At 40.9% G+C, this 21,022-nt stretch overlaps 1 protein-coding gene across 1 annotated transcript in view; it reads left to right on the forward strand.

Moving 5' to 3' along the window:
* Positions 1-21,022, forward strand: part of cep112 (centrosomal protein 112) — an 88,843-nt gene that overhangs the window by 35,843 nt on the left and 31,978 nt on the right. The window contains exons 21-24 of the mRNA XM_077619604.1: positions 2,424-2,606; positions 8,485-8,703; positions 17,548-17,610; positions 20,849-20,998. Coding sequence (XP_077475730.1) covers positions 2,424-2,606; positions 8,485-8,703; positions 17,548-17,610; positions 20,849-20,998 — 615 coding nt within the window. The remainder of the gene's footprint in view (positions 1-2,423; positions 2,607-8,484; positions 8,704-17,547; positions 17,611-20,848; positions 20,999-21,022) is intronic.

The raw sequence follows: 21,022 nt of genomic DNA on the forward strand, positions 1-21,022 counted from the left end.
TGTTGTCAAAATCAATACTTATTTGAAACTCAAAGACCAGGATTAGCAAGCCACCCGTCATAAAATTGTAACATTCACATTTTCAGAATACATTCTGAAAGGTGTTCATTTGACAAAACATTGGTGCCTTTAGAAACCAATATGCAACTTCTGTCATTCCTTTTTAGGACAGATATTAGAGATACTATGCTCTGTAGTGGCAATCAATTTAGGTAATTTCACAAAAGGGATTCCAAAATTTATAACTTTAATAGTCGACTAATGGCCAACTAATCGGTGTTATCACTTTCTTTACAGTTGTATTAGTCTGGGTTTCATAATTTAGTTGTAAATGTGCATATTATCTATTTGTCCATAATTTTCGTGGTCATTAGCAGTCAAGTCGCTGCAGTGAAAGCGCTCCAGATCTCCTCTCACGGTCACACCGACATCCCCTGCTGAGAACAGACAGGGCATCTGGTTTATTGTCCTCCACAACCCTCCTTCGCGCCAAACATTTCATATTCCCCCCGCTGAGCTCTGGGAGAAGCCCATTATTACCTCACTGTCCCGCGCACACATCCATGTCAAGACAGCCTAACAGGAGTCATGCTGTGCACTAACACCCCAAACTTCTCTGCATCTCTGGCACCAAGCTGTGGCATAACCTACTCAGACTTGCCTCCGAAGCATCACGCGACTCCTTTAAGAATCGCCGAATCCTCCGCTGCGCTGCATGCTGGTAGCATGTGATGTCACAGCCGGGCGTCTCGCTGGGTCGGCTCTCTGTCATCTCCTGCCCGTCTTTTTCACTTTGCTTATTCTTACAATGGATCTTTCTCAACAATTTCTTATCCACGGTTTCACCTCTGATCCTTTCTATTCTGCAATTCTTATTGGTTCAGGAGACTTTGCAGGCGCGTACAGTAACCCGAGTATATGTCCTGCCCCAGTTTTTGCTTCCGCATGTCCAGCGGAGGACTTGCCTAAGAATTTGCTTGCTTATGTATGTCAGTCTGTCAGTCTGCATTCAAACCATAGATTTGATTTGTATCCATTGTGTTTAAGAAAGAAGCGCTAATTTGAAGGGATCTTACGATAAACTGTGGCAGCATTTCAAGCGACAGCATGTGATAGACTTTGCTACTTCGTAAACAGTTTTGCTGTTCACAAAAGTTACATTTCCTGATGGCATTTGCTACATTGCTAACCAATTCCAAGGGATTAAATAACTTGCATCCGATTATAATTCTCCCCAAAAGCCTTTTCAGAAGCAATGTAACAAAGCACCCCAGAAAGCTGCAGGGTAGATACTTGGCCACTCAAAGTGTCCATTGTGGCCATTCCCTCAAGAGCCAGGTCAGAATCCGGCTTTCTGTTGATAGCCGTACATCTATCACCTGCTTTGAAAAGCACAGAAGGTCTCAAAATAAGTTTAGGGATAGACTAGGCACCAGGCACAGAGACGCCAAATCTCTGTTCCTCTGGCGAGCCAGGTAGGGTGCCGTCAAACACAATGTGCTCGGGGATTAGCTTCAAAGCGGGGAGGCAAATAGGCCCCCGGCCCCTCGCTGTCCTTCCACGACTCTGGTTGGGGCATCTCGGCTGGCCGGCGCAGGGGTTACCGGTCCCCTCGGACGCCAGTCCCTCGGCGGGGGGCGCTGGGAACAGAGCGGAGCCTGGGAAAGGCTCGATGGCTGCTGGAAAGACTCACCTCTCAGCAGGTGACTTCACTCTCAGCTGTGATGGGATACAAACTTGAGCTTGAGCTGCCAGCATGATTAATCCCTGAGAAATGGTGGCTTTGCATCCCAAAAGAAGAGGCGAATTGTTTTAGCATCTCTTATAAATCCACTGTACACTATTTTCCTGGTCACGCTGCGTCTCTGTGATTCCGGATTGACCCAACATTTCAGCAACGGCCAAGTCTTTCGTTATCCTGTTCAAGTTTCTGCCATCTCCTTGTCTCTTTCCATATACCATTTGAAATGGTCGTAAGCCGATTTTCACATGCTGTCAGATACTTAGCATGGGGCATCGGGTTGTTGCTGCAGCCAGATGGCTAACCCCTTCCAGCTTCCATACGTACCCCACACTAGATACTCTTTTATATGCCGATCACAGAAGAAGAAGAAGAAGAAGGCGAGGGCGGGGGGGGGGATTGAAAGGGAGACGAATGGCACGTTTAGGGCCGGGCTACACGGGCGGGCGAGGTGAGAGGGCGGAGGGAGCCAGCCAGACGTAAACATTCTACCTCATGACCACACCGTTGAGAAGCGAAAGGAAACTTTTTAAGGTGGTCTGGCCAAATGGACCTAAGTGCCTTGTGCAGGTGTCCCTCCAGAATGATGGACGGACAGACGGATGGACAAGTTGTCATGACGACATGGTTTGCCGAGTGTGTGTTGGCTGATGAAGTCTTCTTTGCCCGCTTGTCCAATCAGATGGCTGAGGAGCGTGTGCAGCATGATCAGGAGAAGACGCGCCTTCAACAGCAGCATTGCGCCGAAAAGGACAGCCTTGTCCAGGAGCGCCAGCGGGAGGTGAGCAGCCTGGAGAGTCAGGCCAGGGCCGTCCTGCAGACGCATCAGCAACACACCCAGGAGTGGAGAAAGCGTGATGGCCAGGTAGGGGGTCTCCACTGATCCATGTTTGCACACATGCTGACCCGCCCGCACTCCTGTAGACGACTATTTTATATGATCCCCATTTTCCTGCCATTTCAAAAGCACAGCAGGTTACAAGCCTTGGTATTGATATTCTGGCGAAGAATTTTTTAAATGGATGTTTGAAACCATCGGAGTGAGAAAATTGGTAATTTCCGTGGTAGAAGAACAGTTTATAATTCAGATTGAAACTAAAAGAAATTAGTCGATTTGTACTTTTGATTTTATTGAAATGTTTTTAAAACAACTTTTTCGCTAGCATTTTGTGATTGTAGAGAGAGAAATTTGGAAACTATTTGGAGTTAGATGTCGGAAAACAAATCTTTTACATTGAGTTGTGCGGACGAAAATTGTCTTTCTTTTCATGGTCCAAATGGTCAAGCTTCTTTAGAATTTTGGATTACTCATGAACTCTTGCAATGCTGTATCCTTGTGTCACTACATTAACGATCAACTGCAACAGTGAGATATGGATTTTTTTTATCGATTTCACATTCGAAGGGCCAAACTCCAAATCTTTCTCCTATAATGCCCTAGCTCGTTTCTTCTCTTCAGGTAAGGGTATCTTTTCGCTCTGTGGGAAAACCGTTTGGTGAACTAGCACACAATTGGAGATGATACATTCTTCAGTTGTTTTTTTAATAGTTTATCCAAAATATGCTGGGAAAAAAGGTTTAGTCAGGTTTTGCTTTTTTTGTACATCATACTTAGTCCGTTAAACTTAGTTCTTGTATGTTTTGTTTTTATTTTCCAAATTCATTTTCAGGACAATATTAGGAAAAAAAATCATGCCGCTTTTATACTTTACATGTCTTGGACATTTTTGTATAGTGGCATTTTGGTTTTATTTGCATGAATGTAGAAATATTCTCATCTCATCTGGTTTTACTGCATTAACTTTGTTTTCCATACCATCACTTGACGTGTCCTTTTGTTAGTCGTATTTACATCAAATATCTGGATCACTACATAGATCCTCTTTGGGACATTTCAACTATGTAATGGCAAGTTGTGATTTGATTTTTGGGATTTCAGGAGGAGACAGAAGGCAAACTTTCTATTGTTTTATCTTGCCAAAATTTAAAATATAGCGATCAGGTACCTGCTGTGTGTTGGGTGTGAAAGTAGAAAAGATCTTTGGAATTTATTCAGGGTTCATACAGATAAAGCATTTTGTTGATTGTTAGGCAAATACCGCTATTGAACTTTTGTAAAATGTTCAAGCTTCCTTTGTTTTTAGAATTTAGCAAGCTTACCCTGAGAGAAATCTGGATCTGCCACATGATAGCAAAACGTCTCAAATACCTCTTTTAAAAACTGAAGTGAGCACAAACAGCTTCCTTTTAAATGTAGACAGCAATTATAGCAGTATAGGTTTTGCAAATATCCCTCGAGTATGTCACATTACTCGCTCTCGTGGCAGTGTATTCCAATTATAATCAAATAAAGCTGCCGCATAGAATCATTGGGCCCTATTCTCTTTTTACTGCTTTGCTGGTATGTATAACTAATAAGCACCTTAGACAATTTAAACGTTTGTGCGCCAGAGGCAATGTAATGCACGCGATGCGGGATCTTTGGATCTTTTACATCATGTATCTATCTATCATCACTACTTGTGAGATGCAATGTATTTCAGTTGAGCACAGAATTTTTGATATACAAGCCAAAATGTTGTATTCATTCATTTTGAAGAACCACAAAGGCTTTGTATAACAGTCAGTATACCATAAGGCGGAATTTTGTATTATTTTAAGATTATTTTTATTCTAAATCAGTACATGATGAAGTTTATTTAGATCACGCAGCTTTAAGACATGATTAGTTAGTTATTGTCCCCATCTTCTAGTATTTCAAACCGTTTGAGCAAGAAGAGTAACAGTCTCCGTGGTAACAAGGATCAAACAGGAATATTTGGGAATTTTATTTTAAACATCTCGACAAGCATGGATTGTGTTATATTGCATTCCCCAACTAATCCGAACCACTGCCACAAGCAAGAGAAAAATACAACTGGGGCATCATTATCTGTGTCCTGTGGGAGGAGGAGAGGAACAGGTGCCACAGAGAAGCCACTAAAATGAGCTTCAAATGTCAGTCGTGCTCTGTGAGGAGAGATAACTGAGTGCCACTTATTTTTTTTCATAAATAGCATTCATGACACTTCCCTAGGAGGTGCCAATAATGACCAAAGGAGTCTGCTAGGGAGTCACACTGGGACACATTTCCGTCATTTGTAAGCTTCACCCCCCGTGTGGCTACAAAATGCTATGGCAAGCGTGCTCACTGAAAAATTGTTGGATTCCATGGACAGCACAGTGAAGACAATATGTACAAGATAACTGGATGGGGGATTATGTGTGTTTATACATTGAGGGAAAATTTTGCTTTAGCACATGACATGTAAGTGAATGTGATAACCCAATATCAACTCAGTGAGTGAATGAACAACCCTGCCAAATTTGAATGTTTGAAAATTTAACAACTTTAAAAATGTAAAACATACAATAACATTTGTCATCACTCTCGAAACTCATGAGTGTCTAATCAATAACTTTTTAAATTGTCAATAGACAACTCTAAAAGATGCTTCTATGAATGAAGGTGCTCACATTCTTAAAAATGAATTTACTCTTTCTTGTAAATGGTTATCATTATAGTTGTTATGATTGAAAATTATATTTAAAAATTGGATCACAGCATAGTCTTTGAACATATTTTTTCAGTAATTATTTTTCAACATATATAATCAAAAACAAATTTCAATTTGTTTTCCAATTTCTTTGTACCATTCATACCATCATTTTTTTTCTCTCTAAATGTAATAGACAACCATTTTAAAAGGATTAGACGTCAATCTCCGGCAATGTCGCTGAGACATAACATAACATAGCTCTTTCTTTTTCTCCTCCTACTCAAATCATGTCTTGAATAATATCTTCTAAAAGTATTCACCATCTGGTCATCAAACAGCATCAAGTGCCAGTCTTTTGAGACTTTTCCTTCGACTAAATACGGATGCTGTCAATTTTTCAAAGGATTTCTATCCCGGGAATGTAATTAAGATGACAAAGACTATGGAATATGAGTGTGATGAAGAGAACAAGGCCCACAACTATACTGATTTTTCCAGTGCTTGTGTATTGTCAGTAACTATCTGACTGCTCCCTTAGATCTCGGATTGCCAAGTTACTGATTTGCAACAGTGGACAAATGTCTTACTGAGCTCGCAAGGCAGCATTTGATCATCGCTTAAATATCATATATATGCATGCATCAACCCTTGAATATAAGACACGTGGATTCTGTTTGACTGACAGCACTCTAACATTAAAGTGAATATAGTAGTTTAATGAATTTATTTAAAGCAGACTATGGTGATAGAAGTTCAATCCATTTAAATTAGAACAGCTGGCAGTGCATGATCATGTTTCTTTACCATAATCCAATTGAATTGGATTTATATCGCCGTCAATGGCAGTAAATGGTTTAAGGACCTTACAGTGGAAAGTGCCTTACAGAATACCACCAAGCACATGAAGAAAATGAAGGGAAAATATGCTAAATATTTGTATGTACGTAATGATCAAGCCAATCCCCTGACCTGCTTTAATTGAGTATGCATTTTCACACGCTGAACACACAACATCTGTTATCATCAACAGATGTTGATGATAAAGTTCCTGACATGAGGCTGTAATTGAGAGCAAAAAAATTGAAACCAAATTTGAAAGCGAAAGTTTGATTTATGATTGTTAATTTTTCCCGCATTGCTCCGCAGTGGGGGCTATACACCCACCAAAACACATCTTGTTCGATTTGTGCGTGTACTATGTAGCAAGCAAAGTTTGTGCAGCATAACATGTTTTCTTAAAAAAAAATTGTAATACTTTCTCTTGATCCACTTTTTCACTCTGATGTTTGTTCTTGCTTTTGTTCTCCTGCGCTGACAAACCTTGACCCACATTCTTTGATTTCAAACCCTCCTGTTTTTACCCGTATAAAGCTCGACATCACCCTCCGCCCGCGTGCCTGCTATCATTCAGCCTCTTGTATTTATTTCTATGGATGTCATATCCAATGTCACGGCTTTGCCTTGGCTGATTTTCTAAAATTTCATTTCAGTAACAGTCATATTTGTTGATGAGAGAATTATAAAGACTCCCGGTGGCTCAGATTAAATAGTTATTTGCCCTCAGAGGGGTGAGGTGTCTCAAAGAGACTGGCGATGTCGCTGTGTGAAAACACTGTGCGCATTCCTGATGCCGTTTTCCGCTTCTGTCACAGTGCAAGTGCAATGCTCTAATGAGTGGATTTATTTTGCGTGTCAGTGTTGCTGGAATGCAAAAAGCAAGTTGTTGATTCTCCCATTGCTCCCTTGCAACAGACTTCACACTATGTTGTCCTTTGTGATTTTGAGTGAGTGGTGAGCACAGCAGTCAGAAATAAAAACAAATTCAAAAGAGACAGAGGACAAATATTGAAGAGATGCAATAGTTGGAGATTACTTGCAATGCAGATAGGGAGGAAAGCTGTGCTCATTTTGTGTATTCAGGGTTTGATAAACAACTATTTATAAGAATATTGTCTGTGTCATTGCCATGGCAACCCGAGATCACCTACCTGAGTGATTCCCTACCAATGCTTTGCGGCATGTATGTGGAAAAAAATGAAACTAGAGAGTATTAAACATTTTATTCACATATGAAGTAATTGTTCTGAGAGTTAAAGCCAAATTTAGCTAAATTTTGTTTGTGTGTGAATGTTGCCTATAGTAACATTTAAGACCTAAGTCTGTTTTTTCGAAAAATAAAGTGTACGTATTTTGTATTTTAGAGCCCGTCAGTGAAGTTTTCTTTATGTGGCTTTATCTATTTACCACAAATGGATGGGAATTAACTGCAATACATGGTGTATTGCAGTTAATTACAATCCAGTAAATAGATAAAGCCATTATTGTACTCTTTTGAGAGATTATTAGGTATTTGCCAAGCTACAGTCAGTTTGCATCTCCACCATGTTTGATTAATTAAATATGTCGTGACCCATCACCAAAATTGACCGTTTTTTGGTTTTGTTTTGTAATCTACAATCTTGATTGTAATATCGGTCAATGCATTTGGAAGCTAATAATTTAAATAACAAATCCTAAGTAAGGATACTCCTTACAAGCAAAATAGGAAGATTTACACTGCATCATATTCTACCATTGACGGCGATAGAAGATAGGTGATTGATCATTCACTTCCAGGCATAATGGATTACACGTCTATGGACGTCAATGACTGGTGTATTATGCGCCTTTGTTTATTCCTCTTGCTGGAGCACCTTGTCATGCTGCATTGAGCAAATGATGACTGCCAGGCAAGTAGTCTTCATCATTTAAGCCAAGTATTGCCATTTGGACAAAATGTGCATGGATTCCTTTTGAAGTTTTGACATGTTCCAAACTCCTTCAGGACGGACTTAATTACATCTGTCAAGTCCCGTCGATTTCTGGCCTCTCAGTGGCTCTTGTTAGAATCTCACTTTGTAATGTCGGCAGCTATTAGAGGGCACTTCTGTGCAAAGTCAAGGGTGAGCAGTTAAAAAAAAGAGTGAGGTCAATAGAGGTGGACAACCATTCTAGAGGTCCCTGCACTTAGAATAAATTTAACCATGTCTTGATTTTTCCTTCATGCAATTTATTTCCATTGAGAAAATCTGGCTCCTTTCTGCATTACAATCCTAAATAGACACTCCGATACTATCAAGACAACAGTCATATTGAATCAATTCATACTTTTCATACCACACATATGGTCTCATTCCATAACAATTGCATCTGTGATCTTTCCAGACCATTTCGGACTTGGAGGCCCAGTTGTCGAGTTTGCGCGAGGAGCTCCAGATGGCTCGAATCCAGCACAAGCAACAGCTGACCGACTCAGCGGCGCTCCGGGAGGAAGAGCGGAAAAGGTTTTACCTGGCTGAAGAGACGCTCCGAACTGATATGGAACGGACACTGCGCGACCTCAAAAGGAGCCATCAGCAGGAAAAGAAAGCAGCTGAAGAGAAGGTAAACTTACTAAAAAATGTGTTTTGGTGCAAAGTCGACACATTGGTTTTTGTGTCAAAGAATTACTATACCGACTGACAAGGCTTCCCAAACAATTATAGCCAACATATTCACCTGACTTGAAGCCCCCTAAAGAAAATTAGCGAAATGGAAGATAAAAATGTTAAATCCTTGACTTTGCCCACAATGAACTAATATAACCAAAGGTTTTTTTTACTAAACAAATTATTAAAGAAGATTTTTGGGCCGCAGACCTTCATCCTCAAATTTTTGTAGAAGCATCAAATCACGAGTATCTGTTTTATAAAAATATTTTGTTTCGAGCTTTTCTCTCCTTTCAAGAAATTGCTGTAATTTTGTGCTCCCTGGGCAGGAAGCTACTTTAAGGTGGTGTTGATCAGACGTTAATCTCTCCAACCGGGCCAATCAAAGCCTTAGTTTTTCATTTAGACACCATCCATACACCAGATGTGCAGCATTAACTCCCAAATTCAGGCCTTTTTTGGCTTCATGTGGCCCACAGAGCCAGAGAGGAAATGGACTGGAGGAAGAGAAGGAGCTTATTACAGGGTAATTCTCGTTTGAAAGAGGGGAAACATTCCCCATTTCCCTGATGTTTTCTACTTTTGGATACGTCAAGGGTGCTTTATTTTTTGTATCTTTAACTTGTGTGGGAATCTGGAGTGGATTCAAAGTGGTGCATGTTGAACTTGCACTGATAACACTATCAGCTATTTTACTTTTTAGAAATAGATGAATGATTTCGCCTCTCTTTTTTAGTGTAGGCTTCTTACGAAAAAGAAGGAAAAAAAATCACCAAACGTCTTACAGTTGTGCCCACGTTCCCTCCGCTTACTTTCTAATCTGTCGCCAAGTTTAACTCCGTACCGACGAGAGAAAACTTCCTACTTTGTTGCACCCTGTTTTTGTTCCCACATGGGACTGAAGTCAGCTAGGCCTCACATCTATATTGACTCAATCGCCCTGTTTGGTAAGCTTAAAAGGTCTCTTTCTTTTTGATGCCCACGAAAAACGCTGTCCTCTGCAGTCCGCTGTTCTCTTGGAAGCACAGCCTGGGCAGACCAGGTTTTTTTTTTCTTTTTACAAACACGTCCCAGAAAAAAAGGCCCGAGAAATCCATTAAATCCATGAATGGATTCTCATCAAAGACCTTTAAAAGAGTGGGGGGGACAGAGGTGGAGAGAGGTGGGGGGGTTAGGAATAAAATAATGAGAAACAGAATATCAGAGAAGATAAAGAAGAAAAAGAAGGCTAGTTCCCTGCTTTTTAGTTTAGCAGTAAGAATATAGAGGAAAGGGAACGTGAGGAGAAGGTGTGTAGGGAGGAGTTGTTGGGATTTGCCATTGAACTTTATCTTTAGAAATGTATGTGTGCCCTCCAATCGCTGTGCTCCACTGATAGGCCTGTGAAGTCACCTCTGCGCCTGATAAAGATGCCTCATCTCAGGGTACAGTCAAGCTCCAGCTCCCCTCTCTCACCCACACCACCTCCTTATCTTAGTTTTTTTCTCTTTCATTGGTGCACAACAGGCTGTGGCTGTTTCTATCCACCTCCAACTGACAAACACCCCTCCACAAGACCATTTTCTGTTACAAAGTGTGCCCAAACTTTATTTATAAATCATTTTTATATATTTATAATGAGTCAGTATAACTGCCCCAGCTATTACAACAACCATATGGCATCCATCCATTATCCGTACCAAGGATATAGCGGTGCAATAGCTTCTTGTCCTGAATCAATATAGGCTCAAGGAACTGGTTGCCTACAATTATTGGGACACGTTAGCTATAGGATTCTTGGGTATCTATTTTACTTACAATTTTTTTCTGGATTTCCAACTGTTGACATATTTGAAAATGAATTAACTTGATATTACAAAAGTAACTGTTCGAATAATGATTCAAACCTTTTAAATCATTATTAGTAATATTTAATTAAAAAAGGAAAAACATCTCTCAACATTTCTGGTTACACTTGCAAGGAAAATGCGCTGTGACGTCGTCTTAGCCCCCAGTGCATTCTAAATTCACACCACAAAATGTTATGTTTTCACTTATTTAATGAAAAATAGTACAGAAAAAATAATACTGTAGTATTTAATGTCCTGGCAAAAGAGGCGACACAGTACCATGCTTATTTTTGCATGAATGTCAAGATAGCTACTGGCACTAGAACACTTATTTCCAATTGTTTTGATTGCAACACTCATCACACTGGTTAGGACGATGCTGAGACAAACGGACTAAGATGGAAGTGATGCTGGTATTCCCAGCATTTTGTAAAAAGTTGTTAATAATTCCTTTGTTATTGCCTTTTGTTAGTGGTGAATTCTCCCCAAATGGCTCATGATTTAATTGAATCTTCATGATCTGTTTGTTTGTTTTTTATGTACCATGTGTTTGTGTTGTGGGGTGATCTATCACATTCATTGTTTGCTTATTTAGGAGCAACTAGTGGCCTTTCTGCCACAATCAGTGTAAAATTATGAGTACTTCAGAGAAGAGTACAGTTTATATTCGGAATATTCCCCTAAAAATATGACAAAAGAAGGAACATATAATCCAATCTTCAACATAAGCACATAAATCTCACATGAGGCTTTTGCTTCACTCTGCTCATTCCCCGCTGATGGTGTGTGACAAAAGGTCAGGAGGCCTCGGCCTTGATAGCACATGAGAAGCGTCCGGGAACTCGGATTTACTCGACAGACCGTGGCACTTAAAACTGCCGGAGGAGATTAGCCATCCACATTTGGTCAGATAGGTTGACCTATAAATGTGAGGCACTGACCTATATGCACTTATTCCCCTCACCATCTAACATCAAATGCCCTCATTTTTCGCTGCCTCTCATTTCTGGCAGTGAATAATTATGTCCCAATTCCAATGAATTTGCCGTCTGTCGTCGTCAATGACAGCCAATGAGTTAAAACTTTGTGACTCCCTCGATCAGGACTTTGAGTACATGGTCCGAATCACTGTCAGTGTGACTTTGCCCCCACTATGTCGCTGCTGACTTACAGGGTCGGTCCTCTGCCATTTGGAGATACACTAAATCACATTACACCCTCGGTCATGGATTAAGATGAAGAACATGGGCCAGAGGATGATCAAAGAAGACCCGCGTTCACCTTGTGCTGACAAAGCAACGTGAGACAAAAGAAATGATGGGTGGCAGAGAAAATGATTCCATTTTTGTAGAAAAAGAGTTCAAGTTTTAGGAACGTAGGTGGATTAACCCTGGTTAACCGTCGGCGTGCTTTGATGTGCCTCAACTTTGACTGTTGTGATATTATGGCGGGTTTGTTTCAAAGAGAAAGATTTGTTCTCTGTTGTTGTTTTGTATGCGCGCATTAGTGTCTGTTGATTTGAGTCCACGCAAATCGGAGTTCGCAGTAACAGGCCCGATGGCGGTGAGGGAGTGACTCACCCAGCAGATGAAAGAGTCAAAGTAAAGGCTCTGCCATCCCTTCCTGAAAAATAATAGAGAAAAAAAAACATCACACACATCAGTTGCCCACTTTTTTGAAGTCATCCAAAAGGAGGCAGGCAAACGACACAGTTTCTCAATCGCATTAAAACATGGCATCAGGCCGCTTCCATCTCGTGGAGCGCTGCAGATTACACATTGGTTTGAAGTGGAGTTTTAAATGGGACACCAGGATGTCGGGTTTTTTAGTTCCTCGTTCAACTCCGAATAGACTTGCATCTTTGCATCAGGCAGACTTACTGATCAAAGCGGGAAAGCAGACGTAAATCAGGCGAAGTGTGGTCTTCCTTACCAAGGAAAACAGAATGTTGACCCTGTTCAAAACAGGGTTTATGACAGTTTGTTTGAGCCTGCCACCATGTGATTCCACATGAAGTAGAGTTTTTTTGTGTTCCCAAATGCTATTTGCTGTAAATGGAATGGCAATCGCCTACTAGTTGGGAATTCAGTGCCCATATCTCAACATTTCAGGTGTAAGGTAAAGTGGCAAAAATCAGCACAGAAATGAATCTATCTTGAAAGTAATATTTGTCAGGTCATGCTTAGTGTGCGGCATGCCACTGTGTACAACTCATTCACTTCCACTTTCAAATAAACAAATCCTTTAATTGCACCCCCTTTTAAGAGCATTTGGACACATTTCCCAAGATCCACCGAAAATAATAAACCCCATACCTTTCAGCAGACAATCTTACTTCAATCTTTTTGCATTTGTGTATTAATCAACTGTAGCAGATGGCTTGGTTTCTTTAAAATGCTGCCATTTCTCCATGAAACATGGATTCAGAAATTTGATATGTAAAAAAGTATTTGCGCACAACAATTTTTTTGAAACAAAATAGCAATTGGCGACGAATATACTTGGATTGTCAGAGCTGGCAGTGAATGAATGCTTCAGTGTGGCTTGGAAGTCTGTCGCAGTCAATGGCAGCCAACGAGTTTGGACAAGTGGAACAGCCGACACCTACCCAACAAATAATTTTCCAAAATATTGCAAAACCAAACACCAAAAAAGGCTAAAAATTGAATGTACCACAAGCCGATATTACGAACATTTAGGTAATGGAATCATGACGTCAATTTGACCAATGACAGAGCAGTGTGGTTAGTTCAAAGAGTGTCCAGACTTTCTCTTTTCTTTTTCATGTGTACATTTTCCATCCAAGTAGGCCTTCAACGCCAGTTGAGTTATGCCATGCAACTCACGGAATAGAGGAGTATTTGTGAGACCATTAATATGGTTGACTTCCAGGCATGTGTCCAAACCCATCCGATCAGACAACTAGTATTAGTCATTGGATACTAGTTCAAGGTGTAATATTTAGCTGGCAAGCTTCTTGTATGATGTTGCCGTCAGTGTTACGGACTATCTGGCGTGTGCCGCTGACAAGCGAGTAAGCAGGCGGGGATGAAGAGAATGTCTACTGACAGGCAGCAATGGCGCACTGTGAAATGTAAAAGAGTCCCTCGTCATTACGGCACCGGCTTTCTGGCTCGCAGACAGAGTTACACAGGCGAGTGCAGCGAGACGGCGATGATTACAGACAAACGAGCAAATAGGGTCTCCCCGAGCGCTCGCTTGCTGCTACATTGAACTCGACGGAGGGATTTGGAATGCTCATAAACGGTGGCGCTCAAAGCTAGATGGAAGGGAGGCATTGATGTTCATCTTATTGGTTGTCTGATTACCTGCGAACCGCCCTCACGTGTACACTGACATCTCGTGTCGGCCAGCGCACTTTGATATTACGAGTTCAGCTGTAGGACAACGTTAAAAAAACCCACAAGTGCTTCACAGCAATGCAAGATGATTGGAAACATATCAGGGGGGTGGGGGGGGCATATGGATGCAATATCCTGTCCGGGGTTACAGACTGCGCTCGACAGATTCTTGAAAATTCTTTCCCACTGACTTGAAAAGGCACACAGTATTTATCACGCGTTGGCAGTGTTAATGTGTTGACGTTTGGATTTCTTCCTTCTTTGGTGGTAACATTCTGTAGTGACTGAAATGAAGCTTACACCTTGTGCGAATTTCCATTTCAGTTATGATTAGCCCTAAATATCATTTTTGCTTGTTTTGCTGCCTTCGCCTAGCCTGATTATGAATTAAGTTTTACGAAAACCGCGTTCCTGACTTTCCAGATTTGTACTCTCAAAATTCACAACTCTTTAAAGCTGTGGCACATCGCGCCGTCAGTATGTCGGTCCGATTAAAGAGCCCGATGAGGCCTTTCAGTGCTCCTAAAATGCCTTCGGCAAGGCAAAAGTAGTCGCTTTGAAAGAGCTGGCACGCACGGACACGTACTGTAGAAACGGTTCAGATTTCAATTTCGCGCTTGGTTTTTATGATTTTATTTATCTTGATCTTCGCTTGTTGCGATTCGTCTGAACTCCTTGGCTGCAATTGACGATGTCTACTAGTGAAAAAACATAAAATCACCGCAGATTAATGAAATGTACCACACTGTTGGCCGTTTAGCTTTGTCATTGACACTGAAATAGTTTATCAGTTGTCATCTGTATTTCAGCTTTGTTGCGTTTTCCAGGGGAAGGTTGAACTATATAATGCATGATGTTGTTTAGTAATTCTTTCTGCTATATTCCCTCGAGATGCTGAAGGTAAAGGGAATTTGTGAGTAGCAAGCGCTGGTGTTTTTTTCTTCTTTAGTTTTTAAGCGTGCTAACTAGTACCGATACCTCCAAAATATTTGCCAAAATCAGATTGCGACACGAGGTGCAAAGGTTAATCAATAACATACTCTTACATATTTGGCATTTTTGTTTAATCCTGTATTAAAAGATAATGAGTAGGTGCAATAATATTATCAACATTACTTGATAACTGCTCGTACAAGCACATTCTGAATCATATCACACTATTTATATGTTATACTATTTTATTTCACTTCTTCACTCGGGTCGTGGGATATTATACTATATATATACATATATTAAATTTTACAGCATTAATTTGAAAACGCTGTCCATTTTTATAACGTTAGTACAACCAGACCTGTCAGTAAGAAGAGTCACTCATTAGCTGTCTATGACAGCCATGCTATTATCGCTAAATGAATTGGACATCTAAGGCTGTCAATGGAAGCCAATGCATTACAAGGAGGCCACACTCTCAACCTACTTACTGTTCTAAGAAGGACTATTGACAAAGCTATTAGGATTATTTTTAAAAAACTGAAAAGAAAATGGAAAAAATAGATAATAAACGTCTAATAATAACTGCTGTATTGAAAGTGGGTTCCGTCACAAGACGACAAATGTGTCAAGAAGCTTTCAAGAAGCCCCCACTTCTCCGATTTTCAGTTTTTCCCTTCTTTGTCCGCCCCTCTCTCATCAGCCGCGACGGGGGCCCCCGAGGGACGAGTGCCACCACTCACGGCCCTGGCACGGGAAGACAGGCGGGCCCGTTTCCTTGGTGATGGCTCTGTGTTACCGTGGTGACAGGTGTGTCCGCTCCAAGCGGGACGGCACTTTTTGTCAGGAAGTATTTGGAGTCCAAAGGTTGGCTTTGTTCATTGGAGCCAGCGGTGCGTTCAATGACACTTGTTTCTACAGTATGTTGTCTGTCTGTCGCTGCTTGTCAGAGTAAGAGGATCAAGTTGGAGAAAAAAGTGGAAATACAGAGAGTTGGTGTCAGATGTAAGATGTCTGGGAGTGAGGCTATTTGCGACGCACAGTTGGAAGGACCTCAAAGACTGAGGTAGTGTTGGGGTTAGCTGAATGATTTAATGTTGAAATCCAGTGACAGTGGGATGTAGACTCAGATTATTACAATGGATTGGCAGTGGTTACTCGAAAGGGTTTTGAGTACAAACGCTAATTGATTGCAGAACGTGTTGTTTTGTTTGTGTGTACAATGTACAAAGAAAGAAAAACATGCCGTATTATGTTCAGAGAAAATCACTGGGTAGGCCACAATTGATGGTAGTTGTCTCATTCCATATTATTTTTGCAATTAGTTTACTAATTGGCTCTTATATAAGACATTTTATTTACTACTCTGGGTTTTAGGTTTTAGATGTAAATTGTATTGGAAACAAAACTGATGCACAGAGAAAAGTTGGACTATGAATATCATGTCACTATGTCTCATTTTTTTTCAAATGTACAAAATATGAAATTGAAACCTAATGTATAAAATCTAGAAACTAGAAACAAAGGACATATTAACTATGACTATAGTTCAATCATTTGTGGCCAACCCTTCCCATTTCTAATTGATTGGATATCTTTTGGGGTCAATGGCAGCCAATTAACTAATGAATTGAGTAATTTAAAAAACTGAGTAGAAATGCAATGTTTTCACAGAAAAGTGTTACATTTCACAGACAGCAATAGTGTATGGTTTCTGACCCTCTTCACCTGGCAAACGAGCAATCATTGACATCTACATGGCAACTCATTATATCCCTCCACTCACTGTTAAGCTTCTCTTTGAAACCACTGAGCGGCGCATCTCGTACTGGACTTTTACAATCTTCGCCTCCCGGCTGGCCGTCTTCTCATTAGAAAAACAACGAAAAACAAAGATGTGAGCGGCGCTCAATGAACTCCTGACAACAGCCTGCGTATGTCTTCGCTCGAACGCCCCCACCTTTTGCCTGATCGGCTCTGCTTGTTCCCCGTAGTTAATTGGAATCTAGTTTTAATTTCCCCCTACCTACAACCTTGTTGTTAACTGATGTGTTGTTGACACAAATTGCAACCAGTTTGCACAGTCACTACCAAGTGTCTCAGTGCCAAGAGGTATCATCTATAGAGGGGAGGGCACACAAGGTCACCGTTATATTTCTAGCAGTGAATGATCTTGTTTCAGTGCCACAGACGTTGATCGATGTCCAATCTTTTTCTATTTAGTATTAATTTATTGCAATACTTTGGAGCAGAACCTCCTCCAGATTGATGAATTATAATACCATTTCCCATTTTTGTTGTTTTGTTTTTTGGGGGATTTTGACCCTAGTACATTTCCTTTTTAGATCTGTGGATACAATTTGAGGGATTTATTCATTCTTCAATTCCGGCGGTTAGTCAGGGATGGGTTTGGACAGTGAAATTGAACTCAGACCACACAAAATGATGGTTAAGCATGTTGTCATTTAAAGGGTAAAATATATGTGGACTCATATTTCTCTAAATACTGATGCTCATTACAGAACAAAAGTTTGTTGCATTTACTTCTTTGGAAGTATAAATTTGCCTTGATGATTTAATCTAGTTTTTTTTCCTGGAAGTCTAGGTTAATTGCAATTCTGAGCACTGTGTGAATCCCACATCTCACTCCCACTTGCTCTCTCTCTCTCTTTACAGATCAACAGCAGATTGAAGCACATTGAGAAGGAGTACAATCAGACACTTGGCAGATCTGCACAGGTAATCAAGTCTACATGCATCACAACATGACGTTTTCATTGTTGATAAATTACATTAATATTTCTTGTGAGTGGTCACTGATCATTCAAAATCTTCAAACATGACACTGTCATGACCATTTTTTTCCCTGGCCTTTCAACATTTTTCCACAAGCATTGCCACTTTTCTGTCTTTCACAGTGTAATCATTGAGTCGATGATTTTAACATAGAGTTGGTGTGATTAATCCTGGCTATTCATCCCAAGATCAGGAGTCTTTGTGATCCAAAGACTCACACTGACCGAAGGGTCCCGTGTCGGCATTTTACTTTGGGGAGCAGCCCAGTCAAATGTAAACAAGAGGCCTTTGAACCACAAGGCTAACTGCAGTTGTTAACCCCTCCTTCTCTGACAGGGAGCATCCCTCCCGTGATCCACCGCATGCTTAATCGGCCAATTAAAAACATACCACGGCCATACATTATCCAGAGGGAGGTCCATTAAGGGCACGTTTATGCTTGCAAACCCACGTCCCGTATCGCACAGCAGTCCTCCGCTTTTGTCTCGATGTGCAAACGAGCACTAATTAGTGTGCAGCATCTCAATGCGAGTGGATGACCTGTGAACCACTCTCTCTCTTCTTCTCCTCCACTTTTGTGGGTCAGAGCTGTGACACCAGTAGGAGATCATTACTTTTATCCTTGACCATCCATCAAGAGAGGAAGGAGGAGGGAATTGGCCGCGGCAGGCGCAGTGAATCAGACACTGTACGAGAATATATCACACTCTCGTAGAATGAGGTTATAGTTCAAATTGACTATGCAAATTGGACGGATTTATTTCTTCCAGAATACTTGCTGATAAACTACTTCAAGAATATGAACATATGACCTTAGAAACATGAATAAACAAATTTGGATTTAGTATTCTGCAAGTTGTAGTATAGCCCCAGGTTGGGACCTTCCTGTGTAGAGTTTGTATGTTCTCCCCGGACTTGCTAGAACACTGGTTGAACACTATAAATTGTCAGTTAGTTGTCTTTCTCCTTGTGCGCTGTGATTGGCTCACCACCAATTCAGACTTCAGCATCCCCCGCAACCCTTGTGAGGATAAGCAGTACGGAAAATGAATGAATGAAAGCTGTCATATCTTCTGATACATTATTGCTTTTACTGGACTTTCGGCTTGTCCCTTCAGGGGTCACCACCGCGAAACAAAACAATCGCTGCAAAATCTCCCTTATGACTTCAAACATATTGGCATTGAACCCGGTCCACCACAACGGCGGTGTACTCAGACCACTGCGCTACCACCGGATTCACTTTTGTTGGAAAGTACCTGACGATATTGAATCGACATTCAAAACAACACACAACATGCATCACAAAATTGAATGTTTTGAGTTATGTGCATGGCCATGGAACAAATCACACTCATATCTCAAGGCACCACTGAAACGAATAGCACATAATATTTAAGTGCCAACAACAACAATGATATTAAGATGCTCAGTTGTGAGCTAAATCTAAAAACAAAGCTCACCAGTTGTAAAAATACTGCGAATAAGAAGCCTTCACAAGGTAAACCATGGCCTTTGGGTTGAAAGGAATCCATATTGCAAAGTAATTATCATCATCTCAAAGTGATGTATTACCATAATAATGTGCCATTTGTAGGACTCATGTGGCGATCTCTCTGACGAAAAAAAAGAAGACTAATCTTCCCTCTTTTTTTCTGCCTTTCTCCCACACACTGTGCAAATTCCAGCAGGGCTGGTCCTTCAGAGTTTGCACACAGTAAACAATTATCTGTCTAGCCCAAAGCGGGGAGTAGGCACCCCCCCCCCCCCCTCCTCGCCATACCTCTGTCTGTTCGGCTTTCCCCTCTCATCTTGCCTTTCCCTGGTGCTGGCTTAAATAGAATGTTAATTTTTGACTGGAAGATTTGAAAGCCAAGGCAGTCTCTTTTCATCTTGGCGTGCACCGCAAGTTCACCAACACTAAGTGGCTCAGCGCTTCAAAAAGGAAGTTGTGTTTTTTTTCCTTTTCTCATCCATTTTTTTTCTCTTCCTTCTTCCTTTTTTTCCCCTTTCCTCTTCCACTGTGGGAAAGCAATGATTGTAGGTGTACATTCATCTAAATCCATTGCACATGTGGAATGCATTTTCATTACTGCTCAGATTAAGAAGTATTTTGCTAGAGAGGGAGCTTGATGTTTTCGCCTTCTGGACAGGGTGGTCACAAACTTAGGAAGGGGGTCCCCCATTGATATATGCCCTGTCATTTATGATTTACTCCTAATGGCTGGTGAGAGAATTGATATTGAAGTACTGGACCTTTGTTATTGAATTAATATTATACATTTAAATTAGTATGTCACTGGTAGACATGCAATCCATTCAAATTGGAAGGGCTGACAGGCCTCCCAGTTCCATTGGATTGGACGTCTGTCACCGCCATTGGCAGACAATGATTTCATACGTTCTGTTTTGTCCGAATGCTAAAGTGTTTCCGTTCCAACTCCATCCTGATGAAAGCCGCTGTTTGTAAATTTGCTTTTGTCTGCGAAATGTCCACTTTGTTGACCTTTTGCGTTATCTGGTCTCTTGTTCCGATGGCTTTTGAAGTCCTGCAGATTTCAATCACCACTTGAATTAGGCACTCTTAAAACAACCCTTTTGGCACTCTGTTGTCAACACGCACACAAGCTCTTAATCAAACTTATTTTAGCCTTGGTAGCTTATCTAGCTAACAAGTGTTTTAACCTAATTGTATTAACACAACATGGATTTTGGTCTGATTTATTAATTCAAATTTGTTTCAATTTCTTGAATTGAGGAGGGTTTTTGGTGGGGCGGTGATTCTAAGTATTTTATTTTTCTTTAAAAAGCACAAGCTGAACATCAATGAGTCCAACATGTACTGATATTACTAAAGCACGTATATATTATATTATTATTATATATATTATTCATTGATTCATTCATTCATCTTCCATACCGCCCATCGTCAAATTGGTTGTGAGGGTTGCTGGAGTCTAACCCAGCTGTCTTCAGGCGAAAGGCAGACTACACCCTTGACTGGTCGCCAGTCAGTCGTAGGGCACACAGAGAGACAGATGACCACTTACTCTCACTATCACACTGCCACCAACTGGTAATTGAACCCAGAATGGCCACACCAAAGTCAGGCGAAAGAACCACTGCACCATCTATTTTATTATATTATATATTTATATGCAGTATTATATCTGTTCTCTAGGTAATAACTGAGCTCCAACAGTCTGCGTGCATCTCAAAGGAGGAAGTTGCCAATCTGCGGGAGGCGATGATCCGCCAACACGAAGAGACCATTCAGCGATGGGCTGAAGAGAAGAAAGATATAACCCAGTGGGCCGACCTCTCCAACAAGGTTAGTGCAAGAGTAAAACGGCAA

The sequence above is a fragment of the Stigmatopora argus genome, chromosome 14 (assembly GCF_051989625.1).
Source record: "Stigmatopora argus isolate UIUO_Sarg chromosome 14, RoL_Sarg_1.0, whole genome shotgun sequence".
NCBI lineage: Eukaryota > Metazoa > Chordata > Actinopteri > Syngnathiformes > Syngnathidae > Stigmatopora > Stigmatopora argus.